The sequence below is a fragment of the Suricata suricatta genome, chromosome 7, assembly GCF_006229205.1.
Source record: "Suricata suricatta isolate VVHF042 chromosome 7, meerkat_22Aug2017_6uvM2_HiC, whole genome shotgun sequence".
Lineage (NCBI taxonomy): Eukaryota > Metazoa > Chordata > Mammalia > Carnivora > Herpestidae > Suricata > Suricata suricatta.
The window spans coordinates 30,267,578-30,294,032 of record NC_043706.1 but is presented as its reverse complement, the minus strand read 5'-3'; the positions used below and the strand labels follow the sequence as shown (position 1 = coordinate 30,294,032).

Sequence of the window (26,455 nt, the reverse complement as noted above, 5' to 3'; positions counted from 1 at the left end):
TCTATACCTCTTCCCCAGAGACAGTTCTATGAGCGCGTTCCGACTCTGTCTCTTCCCTTTGTCTCTCGGGCGCTGCGCGCTTGCCCCACGTTGGGCTGGGGATCTTACCTCCCCTGCCCGTCCGGGCTGGCCCGTCCTCGGATCTCCCCCGTTCGCCCCCACTCACTCAGGTATCTTTGAGGTTCTATTCCCTCTGGAGGTCATATTTTCTCCTTCCGCTCTCTCAGTTGAACGTAATATCCTTCTCAGTTCGATAAACGGTGCGGAGGGAGTTTACAGAGCTCCCTTCCTCTCCACCATCTTGGCTTCACCTGAAGATCCTATTTTACATTGAAATGATACCGAGTTCTTTCACCCCTCTGATAAATTAATGAGGGTTAAGATTTTGATATATGTCCTCTCAGTTGGCTATCTTTGTTTAAATATGTCCAGGAAAATATATTAAGATAATTTAAAAATAATATTTATAAGTGTACATATCATGTACATATAGCAAAAATCCACAAGAGAAATCTCTCTCTCTCTCTCTCTCTCTCTCTCTCTCTCTCTCTCTCAGCAATTTACTTTTTTCGGTAGGCATTCACTTGTTTTTTATAGCCTTTTTTCAGATATTTCAAGAAATACAATATACATTACTTTCTTTTCACTCAAGTGGTAATGCTATGTACATTCTTGCAGCTAGCTTTTTAAGGATAAAATGGATCCTGATATTTCCATATGTCAACAAATAGAAAACAATTTCTTTCTATGAAGAGTTCAAGGGCAACTGGGTGACTCCATCGGTTAAGCATTGGACTCTTAATTTTAGCTCAGGTTGTGATCTCATGGTTCATGAGATCCTTTGGTTTGGTTCTGGCAGCATGGAACCTGCTTGGGATTCTCTCTCTCCCTCTCTCTTTGCCCTTTTTCTGCTCATGTGTGCACTCTCTCAAAATAAATAAACTTAGAAAAAAAGAGTTCAACAATATTGCACTATATGGATGTATGAGGAATAATTTACCAGCCCCAACTATAGTCATTATAACTCCCCATGGCTGCACATTCAGAATTAGTACATCCTTTCTTGTGCGATAGACAATATTTTATTTCCTTTATTGAAAAGACATTACTTCCAACATTTTGTTATAACAGATAATGTTTCAGTTATTCACATTATGTTTTTCCTATTCTATCACGGATTTCTATTGGAAATATTGCTTATTTGAATGATACAGATAGTATACATTTTAATGGTAATGCTTATGACATCAGTTAAATTAATTCTATCCTCTAACTTTTTAGTTCGCATTTCGTTGCTTATCAATAAGCAAGAGGATTTTTATATGCTATTTTTGTTTTTCTCCAAATTTTCTATACATAGCCTTGATCCATGTTACACTGAACAGTTTTCTTTTTTTCCCCTTTTACATTGCATAGGATTTACATAAAACATGAGTGTTGACTACTTATCTGGTGTACACACTGCAGATGTTCCCCTTTTCCAGGGTTTCATTTGTCTTCACTTTCTTTATGATGACTTTTGTTATAAATAGGACATTAATTTCTATAATGGCAAATCTGTCATTGTTTTCCTACATGTCTTCTTGCTTGTAACTAACTTAGAGAAATCTATCTTATCTGAGGACAGAGAAAAGTTCTCAAATCATATTTCCTATGACTTTTAGATATTTTAACATTCAGATGTTAGATATATCTAGATGTTTTTAGTGTGATGTAATATGGAATTCATTGTTACATTAAAAAATGTTTATTTATTTTTGGGAGAGACTGAGTGTGAGCAGGGGAGGGGAAGAGAGAAAGGGAGACACAGAATCCAAAGCAGGCTCTAGGCTCCAAACTGTTAACACAGAGCCCTATGTGGGGCTCAAACTCACAAACCATGATATTATGAGCTGAGCCAAAGTCAGACACTCAACTGCCTGAGCCACTCAGATGCCTCCATTTTCAAAATCCATAATCCTCCCAATACTCTTTTATATATTTATATTAAATTATTTTTCATCAGGAAAAATGTTTATTAAATGTTTATAAAAGCAGTCTTCTTTAAATTCCTGGTTAACCCATTCATTTTTAGTAGGATTTTTTTTTTAATTTAAATTTTATTTAGGTAACTTTCAATGCAATATTGGTTTTAGGAGTAGAATTCAGTGACTCATCATTTACATACAAAGCTCAGTGTTCATCATAAAAAGGGCCCTCTTTAATACCCATTATCCATCTAGCCCATCTCCACTGACTTCTCTTAATCAACCTTCAGTTTGTTCTCTATCATTAAGAGTCCCTTGTGGTTTGTTTCTTTCTCTTCTCATTCCTCCCTCCTTTCCATGTGCTCATCTGTTTTGTTTCTTAAATTTCACATATGATGAAATCATATGGTATTTGTCTTTCTCTTATTGACTTATTTTGCTTAGTGTAATACATTCTGGCTCCATCTATGTCATTGCAAATGGCAAGATTTTAGTCATTTTGGTGACTGAGTAGTATTCCATTGTGTGTGTATGTATGTGTGTGTGTGTGTGTGTTATCCCTTTATCAGATATGCCATTTGCAAATATCTTCTACCATTCGGAGGCTTCCTTTTAGTTTTGTTGATTGTTTCCTTTATGGTGCAGAAGCTTTTTTATCTTATCCCAATAGTTCAGGTTTGCTTTTGCTTCCTTTGCTGTTGACAATGCGTCTAGTAGGAAGTTGCTAAAGCTAAGTCAGTATCCAAAATCTATAAAGAACTTATAAAAAAAATCAACAACCAAAAAATGAATAATCAAATTAAAAAATGGGCAAAAGACCTGAATTGACATTTTTCCAAAGAGGACATCCAGAGATTCAACAGACACATAAAAATAATACTCTATATCACTCATTATCAGGGAAATACAAATCAAAACTACAATGAGATATCACTTTACACCTTTCAGAATGGCTAAAACTAACAACTCAGGAAACAGTAGATGTTGGCAAGGATACGGAGAAAGAAAATCTTCCTGCACTGTTGGTGGGAATGCAAATGGTACAGCCACTCTGGAAAACAATATGGAGGTTCCTCAAAAAATTAAAAATAGAACTACCCTATTATTCAGCAATCACACTACTTGGCATTTACCCAAAGAATGCAAAAACATGAATTCTAAAGGATACATGCATACCTATGTTTATAGCAGCATTATCTACAACAGCCTAATTATGGAAACAGCTCAAGTGTCCATTGACTGGTCAACAGATAAAGACATGCATGTGTGTGTGTGTGCCCATTTTTAATAATGTGTATATGTAATGGAATACTACTTAGCCATAAAAAAGAATGAAATTTTGCCATTTTTAATGACATGGATGAAGCTAGAGTATTATACTAAGTGAAATAGGTGAGTTCAAAAAAGACAAATATTCATATATGGAATTTAAGAAAAAAATGAGCAAACCGGAGGAAAGAGGGGAGAGAAAGAGAGAGAAAGAGAGAGAGAGAGAGGAGAGAGAGAGAAACCAAGAAACAGACTACTAACTATCAAGAACAAACTGATGATTGTCAGAGGGAGGTGAGTGCGGGAATGGATTTAATAGGTGACACGGATTAAGCATTGCGCTGTGATAAGCATCAAGTGTTGTATGGAAGTGTGGAATCACTACATTGTACAACTGACACTAATATCACACTATATTGGAATACCTGAAATTTAAATAAAAAATTTAAAAATATTTTATCCCAAACCCTACATTAGCTTTTTATTACCTTAACAATGTAATTTTTATAATGTTTATTTCTTTTTGAGAGACACAATGTGAGTCAGGGGAGGGGCAGAGAAAGAAGGAGATAAAGAATCCAAATCAGGCTCCAAGGCTCTGAGCTGTCAGCACAGAGCCTGACAGACTGGCATTTATGAAACACAAGGTCATGACCTGAGCTAAAGATGGATGCTTAACCGACTGAGACATCCAGGCACCCCAACAATGTGTATTTTTGAGAGCAGGATTTCGTTTAAAAAATTAATCCTGGAAAAATCTATTAAAAAACCGTTTTTCATGTATTATCTTTTTAGTTTCTTTGTATTGCTTTTATGTTAAGTTTATGTTTTCCTATAAATGAATTAATGTACATGGTGTGAGATAAGGACAAGGTTGATATTTAAAATGTATATTCAAAATAAAATAAAATAAAATGTATATTCAGAGGAGCCTGAGTAGCTTAGTCAGTTAAGTACCCAACTCTGGATATCAGCTCTCATTGTTCGTGGGATCAAGCCCCACATTAGGCTCTGCACTGACACTATGGAACCGGCTTGGGATTCCCTCTCTCCCTTTCTCTCTGCCCCTTCCCTTTCAAGCTCTCTATCTCTCTCTCAAAATAAACATTTAAATATATATATATATATAACATATTCCATATATATAATGTTATATATATATACATATATGTATAATATTCAGAATAACTGAATATAACATTCAGTTACCCAGGTGTCATTTGTTAAAAATACTAATTACCTTGTCATCTTTGTAAAAATATCAATTGACTTGACAATACCTATTGCTGGTGGTAATGTGGAGTAGGAGGAAGGCACATGCATGTCTGGTAAGAATGCAAAATGATACAGCCTCTTTGGAAGAGAGTTTGGCAGTTTCTTAACATAGTTTAGCTTTGTAGCTAAACATAGTCTTACATATACTCCAACAATTGTGCTCTTAGGTATTTATCCAAATGAGTTGAAAAGTTATGTCTATACAAAACCTGTGCATGAATACTTCTGGCAGCTTTAAACATAATTTCCAAACCTTGGAAGCAACAAAGTACTTCAACAGGTGAATGAATAAACAATGATACATTCATAAAATGAAACATTATAAAGAAATACAAAGAAATTAACTTTTTGCATCAATGTTCGTCAGAGATATAGACTTGCAGTTTACTCCTCTCATGATGTCATTGTCTGGCTTTGGTATTAGGATAATGCTGACCTCATACAATTAATTTGGAAGTGTTCCCACTCCTATATTTTGGAAGAATTTAAGAATAATTGGTATGGATTCTTTTTTGAATGTTTGGCAGAATTCACGTTTGAAACCATCTGGTCCTACACCTTTCTTGGGAGGTTTTTGATTACTGCTTCAAGCTCTTTATTTATTGGTTTGTTTAAACATTCTATATCTTCTTGACTCTGTCTTGGGAGATTGATGTTTTCAGAACTTATTAATTTCTGATACATTATCCAATTTATTGGCCTGCAATTTTTATATTAAATATTAAGTATAAATATTATAAATTTAAATATTAAAAATAAAGGGGGGTAGACAAAGTACATGAAGGACATTAAGAGGTATAAACTTTCAGTAATAAAATAAATAAGTCATGGGAATAAAATGTAAAGCACAGGGAATATAGTAAATAATATTGAAGTAACTCTGTATGTTGATAGATGGTAACTACACATTGTAGTGGACTATGTTGTATATATGAAACTAATATTATATGTCAACTATGTTGTCATTAATATTTTTAAAGCCTTTGCCAAAAACATGTATAGAATTAACAAAGAAATTCATCAAATTTGCAGAATACAAAACTAGCACAAAAATCAGTAGCATTTATTTACACCAACAATGAAATATCCAAAAAGGAAATCAAGGGAACAATCTAATTTATAAAATCATCAGAAAGAAGAAAATGCTTAGGAATAAATTTAACCAGTGAGGTGAAAGATCTGTACACTGAAAACTATAAAATATTAATGACTGAAATTTAGGAAGACATAAAAAGTAGAAAGATATCCCATGTTCACAGATTGGAAGAATTATCAGTGCTAAAATGGCCATATCACCCAGACCAACCTACAATTATAAGGCAATTCCTATCAAAGTTTCAATGGCATATTCATGGAAATAGAAAAAAAATTCTGAAATCTAATTAAACAACAAAAAAAAAATGACAACAAATAGCCAAGGCAGTCTTAGAAGAATAAAATTGGAAGTATCACACTTCTTGATTTCAAATTATACTAACCCAAACAGTATGACATTGGAATACAAGCAGACATATAGATCAATAGAACGAAGTAGAAAGGCCAGAAATAAACCTATGCATATAGAGTCGACTAATTTTCATGAAGGATGCCAGAAATCACATTGAGGAAAGGATAATCTCTTTAACAGTGTTGGGACAACTATATATTTGCATGAAAAACAATGAAATTGGACTCTTATCCTACACAATGCACAAAAATAAACTCAAATGTGCCAAAGAATTAGGTGGAATTCCTGAAACTATAAAACTCATAGAAAAAAGCATAAGGAAAAAGCTCCTTAATCATGGTCTTGTCAACAACTTTTTGGATATGACACCAAAAACACAGACAACAAAAGCAAACATAAACAAACAGAGATATATCAAACTAAACAGCTTTTACACAGTAAAGAAAACAATCAACAGAGTGAAGAGACAACCTACATAACGAGAGAAAATATTCATAAACCATGTTAAGGGGTTGATACCCACAATATATAAGGGACTCAAATAAGTCACACATGTTAGAATGGCTACTGTCAAAAATACAAGGGACACCTTGGTGGCTCAGTTGGTTGAGTGTCCAACTCTTGATTTCAGCTCAGTTCATTAACCCAGGATCATGAGATTGAGCCCTGCATTGAGCTCCATTAATCCACTGTATTGAGATTTATCTATAGATAGATTCATTGATCTAGCTAGCTAGCTAGCTATCATCTATCTATATAGATATATCTTTATCTAGATATCTATATATAGGTATCTGTCTTTATCTCTATATATCTATATAGATTTCTATATCTATTTGTTTATATAGATATAGATATGTATCACACATCTTCCTTATCCATTTATTCATGAACAGATACTTGGGTGGCTTCCATGTATAAATAATGCTGCAATGTTGCAATAAACATAGAGATACATATACCTTTCTTCAAATTAGTGTCTTGGTTTTGTTTGGGTAAATATCCAGTAGTGGAATTACTGGATAATATGGTATTTCTATTTTTAAGTTTTTCAGGAACCTTCATACTGTTTTCCGCAGTGATCGTTAACAGTTTGCTTTCCCACCAACAGTGCATAAGGGTTCCATTTTCTCCACCTCCTCATCAACACATTATTTCTTTTCTTTTTTATTTTAGTCATTCTAACAGGTGTAAGGTGATATCTCATTTTTGTCTTCATTTGCATTTCCCTAACGATGAGTGATGTTTAGCATCTTTTTGTCTGTCTCTTGTCCATCTGTATGTCTTCTGTGGAAAAGTGTCTATTCAGATCCTCTGCCCATATTATTATTGGATGTTTGGGCTTTTTGGTGTTGGGTGGTATAAATTCTTTATATATTATGCACATTAACACCTTATCAGATATATCATTTGTAAATATTTTCTCCCATTCTGTAGGCTACCTTTTAGTTTTGTTGATGGTCCATTTCCTATGCAAAACCTTTTTAGTTTGCTGTATTCCCAATGGCTTGCTTTTGCATTGTTTCCCTTGCCTCCGGGGAACTATCAAGAGAAAGTTTCTATGGCTGATTTCAAAAAATTATTTTGTATATTTTCTTTTAGGAGTTTTACAATTTCAGGTTTCATATTAAGTCTTTAATCCATTTTGAGTTAATTTTTGTGCACGATGTAAAAAAAGTGGGCTAGTTTCATTCTTTTGCATGTAGCTGTCCAGTTATCCCAATACCAATTGTTGAATAGACTGTATTCTTTTTTACTGTACTCTCTTTTATCCTATGTTGTAGATTACTTGACCGTATACGCATGGATTTATTATTTTTGTATTTATTTTGTTGTCTAGTTGGTTTCCATATAACATCCAGTGTTCATTTTGACAAGTGCCCCCCTCCATGCCCATCACCCATTTTCCCCTCTCCCTCATCCCCATCAACCCTCAGTTTGTTCCCAATATTTAAGAGTCTCTTATGCTTTGCCTTTCTCCCTCTCCTTAACTAATTGTTCCCCTTCCCCTCCCCTATGGTCCTCTGTTAAGTTCCTGCTGTTCCACATAAGACTGAAAACATATATATCTGTCTTAATTTGCCTGACTTATTTCACCCGCCATAATACCCTCGAGTATCATCCAGGTTTCTCGTTGCCATGTAGTATTCCGTTGTATATATAAACCACATCTTCTTTTCTTTTAATGTCTATTTATTTTTGAGAGATAGACAGAGAGTGAGCAGGGGAGGTGCAGAGAGAGAGGGAGATACAGAATCCAAAGCAGGCTCCAGGCTCTGAGCTGTCAGCACAGAACCCGATGTGGGGCTCGAACCCAGGAACTGCAAGATCATGACCTGAGACAAAGTCAACCGCTTCACCGACTGAGCCACCCAGGCACCCCAAAACCATATATTCTTGATCCATTCGTCAGTTGATGGACATTTAGACTGTTTCCAAGATTTGGCTATTGTTGACAGTGCTGCTATGAACATTGGGGCACAAATGTCCCTATGCATCAGCACTTCTGTATCCCCCGGGTAAATCCCTAGCAAAGCTATTGCTGGCTCATAGGGGAGTTCTATGGTTAATTTCGTGAGGAACCTCCACACTGTTTTCCAGAGCGGCTGCACCAGTTTACATTGCCACCAACAGTGTAGGAGGGTGCCCTTCTCTCCTCACCCTCGCCAGCATCTGTAGTCTCCCTACTTGTTCGTTATAGCCACTCTGACTGGCAAGAGGAGAAATCACAATGTGGTTTTGATTTGTATTTCCCCAATGATGAGTGATGTTAAGCATCATTTCCTGTGTCTGTTGGCCATCTGGATGTCCGCTTTGGAGAAGTGTCTTGAACACTTTTGATATATCAATTTTCTAAATCTGTGAACTTGTTTTGCGATCTAACATATGATTTACCCGGGAGAATGTTCTTTCTTGAGCACTGGGAAGTATATGATTTTAGTGTGTCAAATGGGATGATCTACAAATACCTGTCAGGTCCACTGGGTATAAAGTGTTCTTCAAGTCCAGCGTTCCCTTAATGATTTCTATCGATTTCATGACAGGGTGAGCTATCCAGTGAGGGAAGTTGGGCATTGAGGTCCCCATCATGATTGTATTGTTTATTTCTCCCAGAAATCTTGTTTCTAAATCTCTAAAACATGGATGCTTTCTTGGGGACTGGAAATGGCAGAGCTCTTTTACAAATATTTCCAGTCCTTCAATTAAATTATTCCTATGTTTTGTGTCTCTTCAGTCTCATTCCTGTCCTCTCAACTTACTTCCTTAGTTTCTTTCTCAGTAGTTTACTTCAATATGATAATGATTATCATCATGATAGTTTACTTCAATATGATAATGATTATCATCCAAGCAAAGTTTAGAGACACAGGAATAATTGAAGATAAGGAATTTGAAGAACAGCAGAAAGAGAAAAAGAAAAAAGCGATGAGGAAAGAAGGACCAAATTATGACAATATTATTTACTTTCAAAAACTTTTCCAGTTAAAGACTCAAATGATGTGTTTAGAATTAACTGATTGGATAGTGTTACAGTATCTACCATGGTAAAAATGTGAAAGTGACCAAAGCAGATAAGTGATTGGTATGCATTCCCTTCCTAAGTTTTTCTGATGAATTCAAAAGCCCTTGGAGTGCCTGGGGGGCTCAGTCTGTTGGGCATCTGATCATGACTTTGGGTCAGGTCATGATCTCACGGCTCATGGGTTCGAGCCCCGCATAGGACTCTGTGCTGACAGCTCAGAGGCTGGCAGCTGCTTCGCATTCTGTGTTTCAGTCTCTCTCTGCCCCCTCACCCCACATGTGTTTCTGTCTCTCTTCCTCTGAAAAATGAATAAGCATTTAAATTTTAATAAAATCCTATACCAAGAGTTGACAAATGAATAAAACTTGTGTGTATACATATTAAGTATATACATATAACATATGTGTAAAACATATGCTCATATGACAAAACACGTAATTTGATACTATATAGGCACATATGTATAGTCCATATACCTCCATATATCACACATGCACACATACACAGATCTGTGTATTTGTGTGTGTCTGCATGTGTGTGTGTCCGTGTGGGATATACCGAGATAGAAGTATATATTTAGAAAGAGTTAAAGAATTTATTAGGGATGGAAAAAATGAGAATGTTGTAAAAAGATGTTAATAAAATGTAACCGCCAAGAACACTATTCCACATTTATGCTCTAAATTCAGTAAAATCATCACTCTCCCCTTCAATTTTGATTTCCTGGAAAGCATTGTGTAAATCAAGGCAGGCTCACCTACTACCGTGTGTGTGTGTGTGTGTGTGTGTGTGTGTGTGTGTGTGTCTGTCTGTCTGTCTGTGTGTCTGTGTGTGTCTGTGTGTCTGTGTGTGTGTGTGTCCACGTGAGAGTGCAGCATCTGGTTAGTTTCGACTGACATTCTTATTTTCCAATAAATTATAATTTTCTTCCTGTATGTTTACTTTGACATTTGCATTAATATCACATTAATCCCTTTGTTTTGTTTTTCAGAACTTCAGAAAAAAAATGGTAAGTACCCTGACAACCCTTTAGCCCTGCACTCTGATGCCCTTCCCCACTGACTTTTCTGGCCTCCTCACTTGCATCCCATCCCTGGGCTCTCCCTTCTCTGCAGTGTCTGCTCTTCTACCCCGTTGCTTGGCTTCTGCACTTCTCCCGTAGGAAGTTTCCTCCACTTCTGTGTTCCTGCCTTTTCCAGCCTCTCCCATATTTCTTTTGTCAGACTATTCCTTGCCATTGTTATACTGGCTGATGTCTTCTACATGCTTTCCATAGTCTCATTATGAAATTGGCGAGAAGAGAGGAATGTAGCTAACAAGCTCATGGTTTTCATTCATTTATATTTGTTGGCATTTCTTTACTTGGGCCCCCATCTTGTATTCTGGGGAGGGGTGCTCATTACATGACATTACCTCCCTCTTTAAGAGTTGGGACAGCACTCCAGAGTTACTGGGTTAAATCTCTCATCCATGTTCCTTTCAAATACTGTGTAGATTCTGATGTTATTCATTGGTCAAGCCTGAGACGGAGGCTCACTATTTACACTGCCATTAATCATTATTCAAGTATTCTCGACTAATGTAAGTACTTTTACATGATTTTGCCTGGCTTAAAAAAAAAATTCCCACAGGGGTCTCTGGATGGCTCAGTTGGTTGCGCATCCATTTTGGCTCAGGTCATCATCTAATGGTTTGTGGTTTCGAGCCCAGGTCGGGCTGTGTGCTAACCATTAGCTCAGCACCTGAAGCCTGCTTCAGATTCTGTGTCTCTTTCTCTTTCTGCCTCTCCTCTGTTCATGCTGTCTCTCAGTGTCTCAAAAATAAATAATTGTTAAAAAATTTGTTTTAATTTTCCAACAATTGTAATTATTTTTCCTTTACATTTTAATTCACCCATTTATTAATTCTGTCAAATAGTGTTTCTTTTGAGTATTTGTCTACCTGTTTCATTTATCAATAAAATTTCATTGCTATTTCTCAATCTGATTCAAAAAACATTTTTAATGTTTATTTTTGAGAAACAGATAGAAAGACAGAGTTGCAAGCAGGGGAGGGGCAGAGAGAGAGGGAGACATAGACTCTGAAGCAGGTTCCAGGCTCTGAGCTATCAGCAAAGAGCCCAATGCGGGGCTCGAACTCATGAGTAGTGAGATCATGACCTGAGCTGATGCAGGATGCTTCACCGACTGTGCAAATCAGGCGCCCTTCAGTCTGATTTTTTAAATATATATATATATATATTTATATATTTATATATATATACACACACACACACACACACACACACACATATATTTATTTATTTATTTATTTTGAGAAAGAGAAAGGGAGAGAGTGAGAATGATTGGGGAAGGGACTGACAGAGGGAGAGAGGAATCCCAAGCAGGCTCTATGTTGTCAATGAAGAGCCCAACATGGGCTTGATCTCATAAACTGTGATATCATGACCTGAGCTGAAATCAAGAGTTGGCCACTTATCTGATTGAGTCACTCAGATGTCCCTCTCAATCAGATTTTTAATGTGAGTGACACAATAAGCTATAGTCCAAAATGTTCGCAGAAGATTCTCTTATAAGATGCTAAACTAGTCATCAAGTTTAATATGCCTTCTTACCTATATGACATTTCCCCCCAATTTTACTATATTTTCACAAGGATTAGAATTTAAGAAACCATTACCTTAATATTTATAGCAGACATATTATGACTAATGCTGAAAATGCAATTATTGGTGGTTGAGTGCCATTACTGCATGTTTGGTTATCACATTTGTAGGACCTATCTCATAGGTGTGTGTGTGTGTGTGTGTGTGTGTGTGTGTGTGTGTGTGTATGCACGCATGCGTGCTTTATTGTCAAAATGGCAGAAAGCCAGTGCAAGATGAGTAATTTGACATGGGCTGTCCCAGAGAAAATTCTATTCCACTTCTCTGAGTCTTTTTTTCTTAAAATACATGCTAAAATGTTCCTCTTACCCAAGTGGGAGATAGGCATCAAAATTACCTCTTTTGGTGAAAACACCTTTTGAGCTCTATGTTTCCAGTTCTTAAAAATAAGTCCATCTGCACCAGAGAGAAAACCATAGAAGTGCTTCAGGATTTGCTCCTCCCTTCCTAATATCAGTCTTTTGGAATGAATTGGTTCTTCCTCTGTTTTTAGATAAGTGTGTAAAAAGGCATATTTCACCAACTTATTATTCTGTGTATAGGTCTTTTTAAAAATATGATTCTTGTACATTTGTCTTCAACTCTCCATAATCATCTTCCTCAACTCCGAGAGCCATGTATTCTTCTAAGATTTTGCCTCATTATTTTATCTTCTAACTAAAATCTGCAATTTTATGTTATATTTTAACTTTCCTCATTATTACTTCTGCATCTTTTCATGTCTTCTGATTTATGTGAACAAATTACTTCTGTCAGGTAAATTTTATTAATAATATGTGTGTGAATAATTATATTTTTGTTGTATGTGCTACCCTAAAGTAGGGTAATGTCATTTGTTTTGAACTTAAGTCACATCATGTAATGTTTTGTTTTCCTTCCTTTTAAGTTATTTAGTTTAGAAATAATTAGATTTTCCTTCCAGGATTGGATATAGATAATGACAACCTCATTTTCTGTTTTTTTACTATTAGAAAAACTAGACCAGATGGTAAATAATTGAATAGCTTAAACTTGTGATATGAGATGAGGACTAATAGGTGGAATAAGGATCTAAACAATGCAATGATGGAAACGGAGTCGGCAGAGGGATCAACATGAAAATTAGAGAGGAAGGTTGAAGGATTATGCATATGAAAGTGACTTTCTCAACATTCACTTTTTTATTTTATATATATTGTGCTCAATTAAAAAAAAAACATGAAGCTGCATTTCTATAGTACTCAAGATTATTTGTGGAATTACTTTACTATCACTTACCCATACTATATTTCCCCCAAATCAACTTGAACATCAATTTTAATCCTTTTATTTTCTTCTTTGTTTATAAGAGATATATGTGCTTAGCCATTATGTCTTTACATTTAATAATAGGAATGAGAAAAACTGGACTAGAACAATGTCATTCAATTCCTTGAATTTCTTCCAAGATAAACACTAAAAATCTAATGCCCTGCATTAGCAATTTTCAAATCATCTTAATTTTCCATTTTTATGTCCCTTTACATTTTAAAAGTTTTCTACATTTTCTTTTTCAAAAGAACTTCAGAAAGTAAAAGGTAACTTTTTTCAGACTGACATTCCTTTGGTTATACTTTTCATAAAAATGATTTTTCTCTTGTCACTTCCTGGTTTTTAAACTCATCATCCACCCCTATCTTTGCTCTTTATTTTCTCGAGTTTTTAAGTATTGAATCCACTTTCTCTGTGCTTTATGAAGTTCTCCCATGTTAATATCCCTTCTTATCCCACCTTGTTCATTCCCTTGTTTTCATTTCATTCCTAGTCTTCTATCTTCCAGGTTTTTATCATAATTTCATTTTAAGTTAATGAGGTGAAGGGGATTTTGCTAGTAAGAATGTGCTTGTTCCCTTGCATGGTGTCTTCTAGAAAATACCTTTTCACTCTGGTTTTCCAGCATGTTCTATGAGTTGGGAGTATCCTTTCCTGTGAACATGATAATATCTTAAATCTGAAGAAATGTGAGAAACAAAACAGATGAACATACGGGAAGCGGAATAAAAGGTAGAATGAGGGATATCATAAAACACCGGGAGGACATATTACAAACTGTGGGTTGATACAGGGAGGTGTGTGTAAGATAGGTTAAATGGGTGATGGGTATTAAGGCGTGCACTTGTGAATACACTGGATGTTATCTATAAGTGATGAATCACTAAATTCACCTGAAACTAATATTACACTATAAGTTAACTAATGAGAATTTAAATAAAAACTTGAATCATATAAATAAATATATTCAAAGAATTAAATATCTTATGAAAATTTCAAAATAATATTTCTCCCTTCTGAATTTTTTAATATGGACACAAGAAAAAATTGACCTAGTAAGTTTCTGAATTATATAATCTAATATAATCACTCAAAGGTTAATATTCTTCCTTTGTAATGACAATTTTAATTATACTGTTGATTTTGGGGGAATGGGATTTAGCAAAACATCTTTTATTGTATATAGCGGGTAACATACGACTACCTACAGATATCGTTTTGGACACTTAGGGGCCTATACTGTATTCCTTCTCATCACTTTTTAAATACCTTTCCCATATATGCATAAATACTTGGATTTTATCTAAAAACGGTGAAAGCCCAGTGAAGGAGAAATGATTGATTATGCATCCCAGAAGATAACTTATCTGTTCTTCTCTCATGGTTCATTTTCTAATTTAGTTCCTTTTGAAGAAAGGGATGGGAGGTATGTAAACATTGTCTATGACTGTTGAGATGTCCTTTGGAGCATTAAGATTCCAATTTCAGCAAATATGGGTCTACTTGGACCACACAGTAAACTATGAAGATGCTCCAAGTTTTACTCTCCACCTTTTCTGACATTGTGTTCTCATTGGAATGAACTGTTTATTTTTCCTTTTACTTTCCAAGGAGAGTGAAAAGAAAAATGGCAAGTATCCATAATGTATTCCACTGTGTACTTTGTAATTTTCTCATATATTTCTTGTACCTTTGCCTTTGTCATAATGACCTCCTCCCTCAATTCAAATGGATACATAATTTTATAATTTTTTCTTGGTGTATTAACCTTCCAATTCACCTTCATTTGCTACCAATTTTGTTACTTCATCTGTCTTGTTTCAACAAAGGAAGCAGAGCCTTTTGGACAAATGAATTTATTAATGAGACGTGTGCCAAGTTGGGGTATTTTTAAAGGTCTAATGTGTTATTTTTCTCCAAGAAAGACTTGAATGAGAACCCTCTTAACTGTCATGTAATACTTCTTTCCTCCTCCTTTTCTATTATGTAATTTAGAAATGAGATTTTTTTCACAATACTGAGTATGAGATGGCATTATTCTTTTTTCTATGAGAAAAATTACTCTAAAAGTCATCTAAGTTTAAGAAGGTTATAATTTGGGAGAGAGTGATGAGTATTAATAGGTGCTTTAGACTATCAAATACTTGAAAGATGGAAAAAGAACCACACAGTGGATATACACACCAACGAGATTTCTTTGAAGAATGTAGGACAAAAGACTGAATAAGCCAAAACAACCTTGAAAAAATAATAGCAAAATTAAAAGAATCGCACTTCTGGGCTTCAAGGTATAATACAGAGCTCTAGAGATCAAAACAAATATGGTACTCGCACAAAAACAGACACATAGATCAATGGAACAGAATAGAGAACCCAGAAATTAACCCATAACTATATGATCAATTATTTTTTGGCAATGCTGGAAAGAATATCCAATAAGAAAAAAGATTATCTCTTCAACAAGTCGTGTTGGGAAAACTAGATGGCACCATGCAAAGGAATGAATCTGGACCACTTTCTTACACCATACACAAAAATTAATTCAAAATGTATGAGAGACCTAAATGTTACCCAGGAAACCACCAAAATTCTAGAGAATACACGCAACAACCTCTGACCTAGACTAGCAACTTCCTCCCAGGCACATCCTTGCAGCAAGGGAAATGAAAGCAAAAACGAACTATTGGGACTTCCTAAAAATCAAACCTTCTGCGCAGTGAAGGAAACAAACAACAAAGCCAAAAGGCATCCTCCAGAATGGGAGACGATTTGCGAATGACATATCTGATAGAAGGTTAGTATCCAAGAAACATAAATATATACAACTCAAAAGCCAAAAAACAAATAATCCAATTTTAAAATGGTCAGAAAATACAAATAGACATTTTCCCGAAGAAGACATCCAGATAGCCAAAAGACACATGAAAAGATGCTTAACATCACTGATCATCAAGGAAATACATATCAAAACTATAAAGAGATACCACATCAACACCTGTCAGAATGGCTAAAACCAATAATACAAGCAAAACAGATGCCAGCAAGGATGTGGAGAAAGGGGAGCTCTCTTGCATGTTGGCGGGAATGCAAACTGGTGCAGTCACTCTGGAAAACAGTCTGGAGTTTCCTCAAAAATCAAACAATATACCTACCTTATGATCCAGCAATTGCACTACTAGGTATTTACCCAAAGGATACAAAAATACAAATTTAGGAAGTAAAGGGGTAAGATGGCAGAGTAGTGGGGTGAACCTAAGCTTGCCTCCCCCCTCAAGCACAGTTAGATAAATATCAAATCATTCTGAGCACCAAAGAGATTGATCAGACGTCTTAGAAAAGAAAGCTGCATGTCTGCAAACCACCCCTGGAAGGTAGAGACTGCACGGAGTTCGTGGGAGAAAAGGGTTGTGGGTGCTCCCCAGGGGAGAGAACCTTGACCACAGTGAGAGTAGGGAGAGAGAAGGAGGAGAGAGAAAAAAAAAAGCGTGGAAAAAAAAGAGAAGAAAAAGAGTGAAAACATGCACAGTGTTCTACACAAGACAACTATTCCCCAAAACCTATGACAGGATTACAACGCTGCCGGTTTCCTATAAACAGTGGAACACAGATTCCAGAGGATTAGAGGTCTGCAACATTGCCAGGTTCACACATGGGAAAGTGAGCAGCGCTCCAGTGGGAGAGCGGAGCTGAGCCCCAGCAGTGGGGAACCTGCGGATCCCCAGGGCCACGCGAGAAGCAGCATTCTGCTTGGAGTGCATTTAGTAGAAGTAAAAGGTCTCTCTGAGGACAAAGTAGGCTGCTGGAGCTATCAAACACTCCCACTCACCAATGCAGGAGCCAAGACTCGGAAGGTCTGCAAATTCTGGCACTACCAGTGAGTTGTGATTGACCATAATAAAGTCTGTTCCACTGAGCAGCTGCCTGGCTGTCTTCTGTGACAAGCTGACACTAGCCACAAGGCAGGGAGACCCCCCCCCCCAGAAGATCAAGATGGATCTGCTCTGCCATTGGGGTCATAAACACAGGCATGTCTGAGTTAAAATATGGAGTGCTGTGCCACTTGGCAGGCAGGCAGCTTGGCCACAGGCAGGATGAAGGCAGAGATCTGATGGAAACCAGGAACACAGGCAGGGTCACTGCACATCTGTGTGCAGGAGTCCAGCTCCAGCAGGTCGAGGGGTCCCTGAAGGATAGACGGTGTCAGCAAGAGAGAGTGATGAGATAGCCACAGGTTTCTTTTTTTTGATCACCAGGCAGGCATCTCTCCTCTCCCTGCTTTGGTGTCTTTTTTTATTGATCAAGCAATAACATGAGATCAGAAAATAGAATTTTTTGCAGTAGCTAATTCTTTGAGATAAGATGCTTTAATCATTGAAAGTGTACAGAAACAAGTTTTACAGAAGTATTTTTTTAGAACCATCCCATTCATTCTTGGCGTCAGTCCCCCAGATTAAGAAAGTAACAAAACGGGGCACCTGGGTGGCTCAGTCGGTTAAGCAGCCGACTTCGGCTCACGTCACAATCTCGCAGTTCGTGGGTTCAAGCCCCGGATCGGGCTCTGTGCTGACAGCTCAGAGCCTGGAGCCTGCTTCTGATTCTGTCTCCCTCTCTCTTTGACCCTTCCCCACTCATGCTCTGTTTCTCTCTGTCTCAATAATAAATAAAACATTTTTAAAAAAGAAAGTAACAAACATCTTATTTTGTACAGGTTGGTCTTTTGCCTATAATTATGACTTTGTTTTTAATTAACAAGTTACATACAAATCATGTAATGTATTTACAGTGAACTCAAGTAAATTTTATAACCAAGAATATAGCAGGATGTTTTTAGTAGAAAACAGGATAACAAACATTATTTGTTAGTAAAGCTAAGATTAAAACATAGGTTAAGTTGTATATAGATAGGCTAGGAGTTATTTTGATTGGCTCATTAACTACAAGAGAAAGAATGTTAACAAGTTGCTTGAGAAAGCCCTTTCTTTGAGGCAAGCACAATGGGGGCCCTGTGTGTGTTGGCCTTGGACCTGGGTTTCCCACATTCTTATTCATCTTCATAGCTGAAGTCAGTATAAGGGAGGATATTTGTAGAATGTGGACCGTGGGAAGGGACCATGTTCTGACCTTGTCTTTTATTTATATCTTTTTCTCTGGGCCAGACTTTAACCCCTTAAAGTCTATGTCTTGGGTCTGCAAGGCTCATTAGAAGAGCCTTCTGTCAAACATCTATAGTGTTTTGATCTAAAATTTCTTATGCAGGGACAAGAAAATGGTTTTTCTTATGGGGTAATGGTATGGGGAATGTCAGTCTGATTTGTAATGCTGTAAGGCCTAATTAATGGCAACAGGTTTATTTTCAACATGAGCAGTAGTAGCAGAAGGAGATTCCAGTTTCGCCTCTCATGGCAGGAGCCGTGGAAACGTCTGCCATTTCCTCGCTGTGACTGTGTCACCCAGCGAGGCCGAAGCGGCTCCCAGCAGCTGGGAAAGCTTGCTTAGGAGAGGCGGCACACAACAGGGCAAAGCCATTTCCACCCCACACACAACAGCTTGATCCATCTCAGTCAGCTAAGTAGCTCTACCAAGTGGAGAATGGAACCACTACACCAAGCCCCATCCCACTGTGCCCAGCAGGAACATCTCAGGGCATCTGCACCTGAGAATCAGAGCAGAAGGCCCCTCTCCTAGAAAACCAGCACAAACCACTCGCCCACAGAGTGGATCAGTGGATCCAGAGTGGATCGCCCATGGATACAGATCAGAGAGTCCTGCAAAGCCTCAGTTCTAGGGGGAAAAGGATCCAGCGTCCTTTGGGGTTCTTCCATTTGTTTTATTGTTTTCTTTCTTTGATACATAAAGAAGAATTTTTAATTATTTCATTTCATTTTTTATTTTCTTTATTTTATATTTTATAAATATGTATTTTTAAGTTTTTTCTTTTCTTTCTACCATTTTTTCTATCAAGCTTCTCAAAACAAGTAAGGCTCAACACACCTAGGACCTAGCTTCCTTTACATATTTTATTTTTTAAACTTTTTTCAATTAAAATTTTTTTTATTTTTCTGTTTTTCCTTTCCAAAATGACAAGATGGAGGAATTCACCCAAGAGAAAGAACAGAAAGAAATTATTAGAGATTTAATCAATGCAGATATAAGTAAGATTTCTGACCTAGATTTTAAAACAATTATAAGATATTAGCTAGACTTGAAAAAAAAGCATAGAAGACACTAGAGAATCCCTTACTGCAGAGATAAAAATTAAAAAACTATAATCTAGTCAAGCTGAAATTAAGGATTTAACTGAGACACAATTCCATATAGAGGCTATAAAATGAGGATTGACAAAGCAGAGCAGCAAAAAATTGATACAGAAGATAAATTTATGGAAAGTAATGAAGTTGAAAAGAAGAGGGAAATAAATGTCATGGACCACAGAGGCAGATTTAGGGAACTCATCAACTTATGAAACTGTCATAAAATTCATATCATTGGAGTCCAGAAGATGAAGGGAAAGAAAAGGTGGCAGAAGATTTATTTGGACAAATTATACCTGAAGACTGCCCTAATCTGGGGAAGGACACAGAAATCAAAATCCAAGAAGCATAGCGAACTCCCATCATATTCAACAAAAGCCAATCATTGCAAGTCCTATCGCAGTCAAATTCACAAAATACATAGACAAGGAAAGAATCCTGAAACAGCAAGGGGAAAAAAATTCTTAACTTACAAGGCAAGACAGATCAGGTTAAAGCACATCTGTCCATAAGAAACATGTTATAGGAAATATTCAATATGCTGAATATTCAGCCAAGAATTCTTTACCCAACAATGCTGACATTCAGAATAGAAGGAGAGAAAAGAGTTTCCCAGACAAAAATTAAAGGAATTTGTGACCACTAAACCAGCCCTGCAAAAAATTTTGAAGAGGATTCTTTGAATGGTGGGGAAAAACCCACCAAAGAAACAAAGACTAGAAAGGACCAGAAAACATCACCAGAAACACCAACACTACACATAAGACAGTGGCATTAAATTTATATCTTTCAATAATCACTCTGAATGAAAATGGACTAAATGATCCAATCAAAAGCCAAATGGCATCAGAATGGGTTAAAAAATCTATATACTGCCTACAAGAGACTCATTTTATTATTTTATTTTTTTATTTTTAAATAGTTTATTGTCAAATTGGTTTCCATATAACACCCAGTGCTCTTCCCCACAAGTGCCGTCCTCCATCACCACCACCTCTTTCCCCCCTCTCCCCCTTCCCCTTCAACCCTCAGTTCCTTTTAAGTATTCAATAGTCTCTCAAGTTTTGCATCCCTCTCTCTCCCCAACTCTCTTTCCCTCTTCCTCTCCCCCGGCCCTCCATTAGGTTTCTCCTGTTCTCTTGTTAGACCTATGAGTGCAAACATATGGTATCTGTCCTTCTCCGCCTGACTTATTTCGCTTAGCATGACACCCTCGAGGTCTATCCACTTTCCTACAAATGGCCAGACTCCATTCTTTCTTATTGCCATGTAATACTCCATTGTGTATATATACCACATCTTCTTGATCCTTCATCAGGTGACGGACATTTAGGCTCTTTCCATGTTTTGGCTATTGTTGACAGCCCTGCTATGAACATTGGGGTACATGTGCTCCTATGCATCAACACTTCTGCCACCTGCAGATCAAAAGTGAGGGTATGGAGAACCATCTATCATGCTAGTGAATATCAAAAGAAAGCCAGATAGGCCATACTTAGACAAACTAGATTTTAAAACAAAGATGTAACAAGAGTTGAAGAAGGGCATTATATCAAAATTAAGGGGTCTATCCATCAAGAAGATTTAACAATTGCAAATATTAATACCTAACTTTGAAGCACCCAAATATGTAATTAATAACAAACATAAAGGAACTTATTGAAAATGATACCAGGGGACTTCAACATCCGCTTACAGCAATGAACAGATCATTTAAACAGAAAATCAACAAGAAAACAATGGCTTTGAATGACACATTGGACAAATAGACTTAACAGAAATATTCAGAACACTTCATCCTAAGGCAGCAGAATACACATTCTTTTTGAGAGCACATGGAACATGCTCCAGAGCAGATTACATACTGAGTCACTAATCAACCCTCAACAGCTACAAAAAGACTGAAATCATACCAGGTATATTTTCAGACCATGATGCTATGAAACTTGAAATTAACCACAAGAAAAAATTTGGAAAGCCCTCAAATACATGGAGGTTAAAGAACATCCTAGGAAAGAATGAATGAGTTAACCAGGAAATTAAAGAAGAAATTAAAAAAATGAAAGCCAATGAAAATGAAAACATAACAGCCCAAACCCTTCAGAATGTAACAAAGGCACTCCTAAGGGAAAATATATTGCAATTCAGACCTATCTTAAGAAGCAAGTGAGGCTCTAAATATGCAACCTAACCTTACACGTAAAGGAGCTAGAAAAGGAAAAGTAAGGCCTAAAGCCAGTGGAAGAATGGAAATACAAGACTAGATCATTAGTAAGTGAAATGGAAACAAACAAAAAATAGTAAAACAAATCAATGAGACTAAGAACTTGTTCTTTGAAAGAATTAACAAAATTGATAAATCCTTAGCCAGATTTATCAAAGAAAAAAGAAAAAGGACACAAACAGATAAATCATCAATGAAAGAGGAGAGGGGTGACTGGTGGCTCAGTTGGTTAAGTTTCTGACTTTGGCTTAGGTCATGATCTCATGGTTCGTGGGTTCGAGCCCCACGTCAGGCTCTGTGCTGACAGCTCAGAGCCTGGAGCCTGCTTCAGATTCTGTATTTCTTTTTCTCTCTGCCCCTTCCCCACTTGTGCTCTGTCTCTCTGTCTCTCTCTCAAAAATAAGTAAACATTAAAAAAAATGTTTTTAATGAACAAAAGAGATCACAAGCACCACCAAGAAATACAAATAATTATAAGAGAACACTACGAAATATTATATACCAACAAACTGGGTAATCTGGAAGAAATGAACAAATTCCTATAAGCTTTCAAACTACCAAAAATGAAATAGGAAGAAATAGAAAATTTGAACAGACCCATAACCAGCAAAGAAATTGTATCAGTAATCAAAAATCTCCCAACAAACAAGAGTCCTGGGCCAGATGGCTTCCAAAAGGAATTCTACCAGATGCTTAGCAAGGAGTTAATACCTATTCTTCTCAAACTGTTCCAAAAAATAGAAATGTTAGGGAAACTTACAACCTCCTTCTATGAAACCAGTATTACTTGATTCAAAAACAAAACAAGGACCCCACTAAAAAAAAAAAATCACAGACCAATATCCCTGATGAACATGACAGCAAAAATGCTCAATAAAGTACTGGCAAATTGAATTCAACAATACATTAAAAGAATTACTCAACATGATCAAGTGTAATTTATTCCTGGGCTGCAGAGCTGGTTCAGTATTTACAAATCAAACAATGTGATACACCACATTAATAAAAGAAAGGAGAAGAACCATATGATCCTCTGAATATATGCAGAAAAAGCATTTGACAAAATACCTCATCCATTCTTGATAAAAATCCTCAACAAAGTATGGATAAACAGAAGAGACTTCAACATCATAAAGACCAAATATAAAAGACTCACAGGTAATATTATCCTCAATGGGGAAGAACTGAGAGCCTTTCCACTACAGTCAGGAACAAGACAAGGATATCAATGCTCATCATTATTATTTTCCCCCTTATTTATTTATTTGCTTACTTATTTATTTATAAATTTTATTTAAATCTAAGTTAGTTAACATATGGTGTAATAATGGTTTCAGAAGTAGCATTTAGTGATTCTTCACTTCCATCCAATACTCATTGTTCATCCCAACAAGTGCCCTCCTTAATGTCCATCCCCCATTTAGCCCATGCCCCCATCCACCTCCCCTCCAGCAAACCTGTTTCTTCGCTGTATTTTAGAGTCTCTTATGGTTTACCTCCTTCTCTGTTTTTATCTTATTTTTCCTTCCCTTCTACTACGTTAATCTGTTGTGTTTCTTAAATTCTAAATGAGTGAAATCATATATTTGTCTTTCTCTGGGTGACTTACATTGCTTATCATATAACATTCTACTTTCATCTATGTTGTTTCAAATGGCAACATTTCATTTTTTCTGATCGAGTAATATTCCATTATATATATACACCACATCACTTTACCTATTTGTTAGTTGATGGACATTTAGACTCTTTCCATAGTTTAGCTATTGTTGACAGTGCTGCTATAAAGAGTGGTATGCATGTGCCCAGGTAGGGATTTTTTAACTTATATATATGTATGTATATATATATACCATGCTCAATTGAAAAACACATGAAGGAATATTTCTTTTACTTTAATTAATTTATTAATTTATTAATTTATTTAAGTTTATTTATTTTGATAGAGACAGGGAGAGTGTGATTAGGGAGAGGGGTAGAGAGAGAAGAGAGAGAATCCCAAGCAGGTCCTGTGCTGTCAACATTGAGACCAACATGGGACTTGATCTCATGAAACACAAGATCATGACCTGAGCCAAGACTGAGTGGGATGCTTAACCAACTGAGCCACCCAGATGCCCTTCCCCCAGGAAGGTGTGTCTATAGCACTCAGGATATTTATAGAATTACTCTATTGCCATTAACTCATATTTATTTCCCCCATATCAACTCCAGCATCAATTTTAACCCTCTCCTTTTCTTCTTTGCTTACAAGAAGATATGTGTATTTAGCAATTGTGTCCTTATATATGTTAATGAGAATGGAGAAAATTGGCTAGAACCATGTCATTCATTCTTTGAATTTCTTCTGAGATAAATACTAAAAATCCAAATATTCACCAAAGCAAATTTAAAAGTTCTATGGCTAATTAAGTTATAGCTTAATATTTTTAAACCCAAAAAATTAGAAATGGATTTACAGAATGATCTTTGTCCATACATTATTGTCATTCATTTTCTCAATGACTGTAACATCTACTAAAAGAACTTCCCCAAGTTTTATAGCTTGATTACTACTTACACAAATTATGTTTTCACTTAAAGACACTTTGCTTAGTCATACACTTGTAAAAAAAAAAATAACCAAATTAAAAAATTAATTTTAAAACACCACTACCGAGATAGTATTTTACAAAATTACTTTATTTTGATAAATACATGTTTGGGGGGCACTTGGTGGCTCAGTTGGTTAAGTGTCGACTTCAGCTCAGGTCATGATCTCAAGCCCACACTGGGTTATGCACTGACAGCTCAAAGCCTGGAGCCTACTTTGAATTGCATGTCTCCGTGCTCCTTTCCTGTTCGTGCTCTGTCTCTATCTCTCTCAAAAACTAATAAACATAAAAATAAATAATAAATACATGCATACATACATGTTGTGGTCCATACCTTGAATTCCCTAAATATCTGAAGCCATCCATAAGGAAATATGTGTGGGATAATATTCTAGTTGGTCTTTCTGACACTTCTTCAACATTTGTGTATCATTTGGCTATCTGAAAACCTTCACTCATTTTCTTCCCCTTTCAAGGACAAATGTGCTCTCTTGCCAATTTTTTAATTTTTGTGTTTTTGTTTACTTTTTTCCCATTATATTCATCCTAGAAATTTACATTACATTGGCAATTTTCAACTCATCTTAATTTTCCTATTTATTTACCTTTATACTTAAAAGTCTCCTCACTTTCTTTTTCAGAAAAACTTTAGGAAGTAAATGGTAACTTTTTTTAGAATGTTGCATCCAGAAGCCGAAAAACATCCAAGATTACTGGCAAACAAGCAGAAGTGAAGAGAGAGGCATGGAATATATTCTTTCCTTGTGCTTTCAGAAGGAGTATGGCCCTAGCAATACCTTGATCTCAAATCAAACTTCTAGCCCCATAGCTGTGAGACAATAAACTTCTATTGTTTAAGACACCCAGTTTGTAGCACTTTATTACTCCAGCCCTAACAAATTAATAAACTCTATTCTCACACTCAAGCCACCATTCTCCCAGTGGTCTCAGTGGGTGCAAATAGCAGTAATGTGAAGCATGTGTGTCTTCTGTATGCATCCAAGTTTATCTGGAAAGACAAGCTTAGAGTTCTTGCATTTTATGTGAATTGTTCTCAGGCCTTAAGTTCTATGCATTTAGAAGTCATGCTGCATACCTACAAATTCCCATCAGTTCTAAAATTGTTTACTGAAATTCAATCACAGATTTTCTTTTCAAAAGCAATATTTGAACCCAACATACCCTCCAAGCTTCATCTGGCAGGGTTTTTTTTAATTTAAGTTTAAATTAATTAACATACAGTGTAGTATTGGTTTTAGGACTAGAACTCAGTGATTCATCACTTACATATAATACCCAGTGTTCATCTCAACAAGTACCTTCCTTAATGCCTATCATTCATTTAGCCATTTCCCAACCCCTCACCTACCCTCCAGGAACCCTCAGTTTGTTCTCAGTATTTAAACAGCTCTTATGGGGGCGCCTAGGTGGCTCAGTTGGTCAGGTATCTGACTTAGACTCAGGTCATGATCTCACGGTTCGTGGGTTCAAGCCCCACATCAGGTTCTGTGCTGATAGCTCAGAGCCTGGAGCCTGTTTTGATTCTGTGTCTCCCTCTCTCTCTGACACTCTGCTGCTCACGTTCTTTCTCTCTTTCAAAAATGAATAAACATTAAGAAAAATTTTAATGCTATAACAGAGATAAAAAAAAACAAACTAGATACAGTGACAACAAGGATTGAGGAAGCAGAAAAGAAAATAGGTGTTAAAGAAGATAAGATAATTTAAAAAATGAAGCTCAAAAAAAAAAGAGGGAAAAGAGAACTGAGTGATTCCTTAAACAAATAAAATCTATATCACAGGCATTCCAGAAGAAGAAGAGTGGGGGAAAGGAACAGGTTTATTCCAACAAATTATAGTGGAGAGCATCCCTAATCTGGGAAAGGAAACAGGCATTCAAGTCCAAGAGGCACAGAAAACTCAAATAAAAATAAACAAAAACAGATGATC

At 36.3% G+C, this 26,455-nt stretch overlaps 1 protein-coding gene across 1 annotated transcript in view; it reads left to right on the top strand.

Moving 5' to 3' along the window:
* LOC115296120 (butyrophilin subfamily 1 member A1-like) overlaps positions 1-25,334 on the top strand; it is a 76,086-nt gene extending 50,752 nt beyond the window's left edge. Inside the window, exons 11-12 of the mRNA XM_029944576.1 lie at positions 10,473-10,490; positions 25,147-25,334. Of these exons, the coding sequence (XP_029800436.1) occupies positions 10,473-10,490; positions 25,147-25,157 (29 nt within the window). The 3' untranslated portion in view covers positions 25,158-25,334. The remainder of the gene's footprint in view (positions 1-10,472; positions 10,491-25,146) is intronic.
* The last annotated feature ends 1,121 nt before the right edge of the window (positions 25,335-26,455 follow it).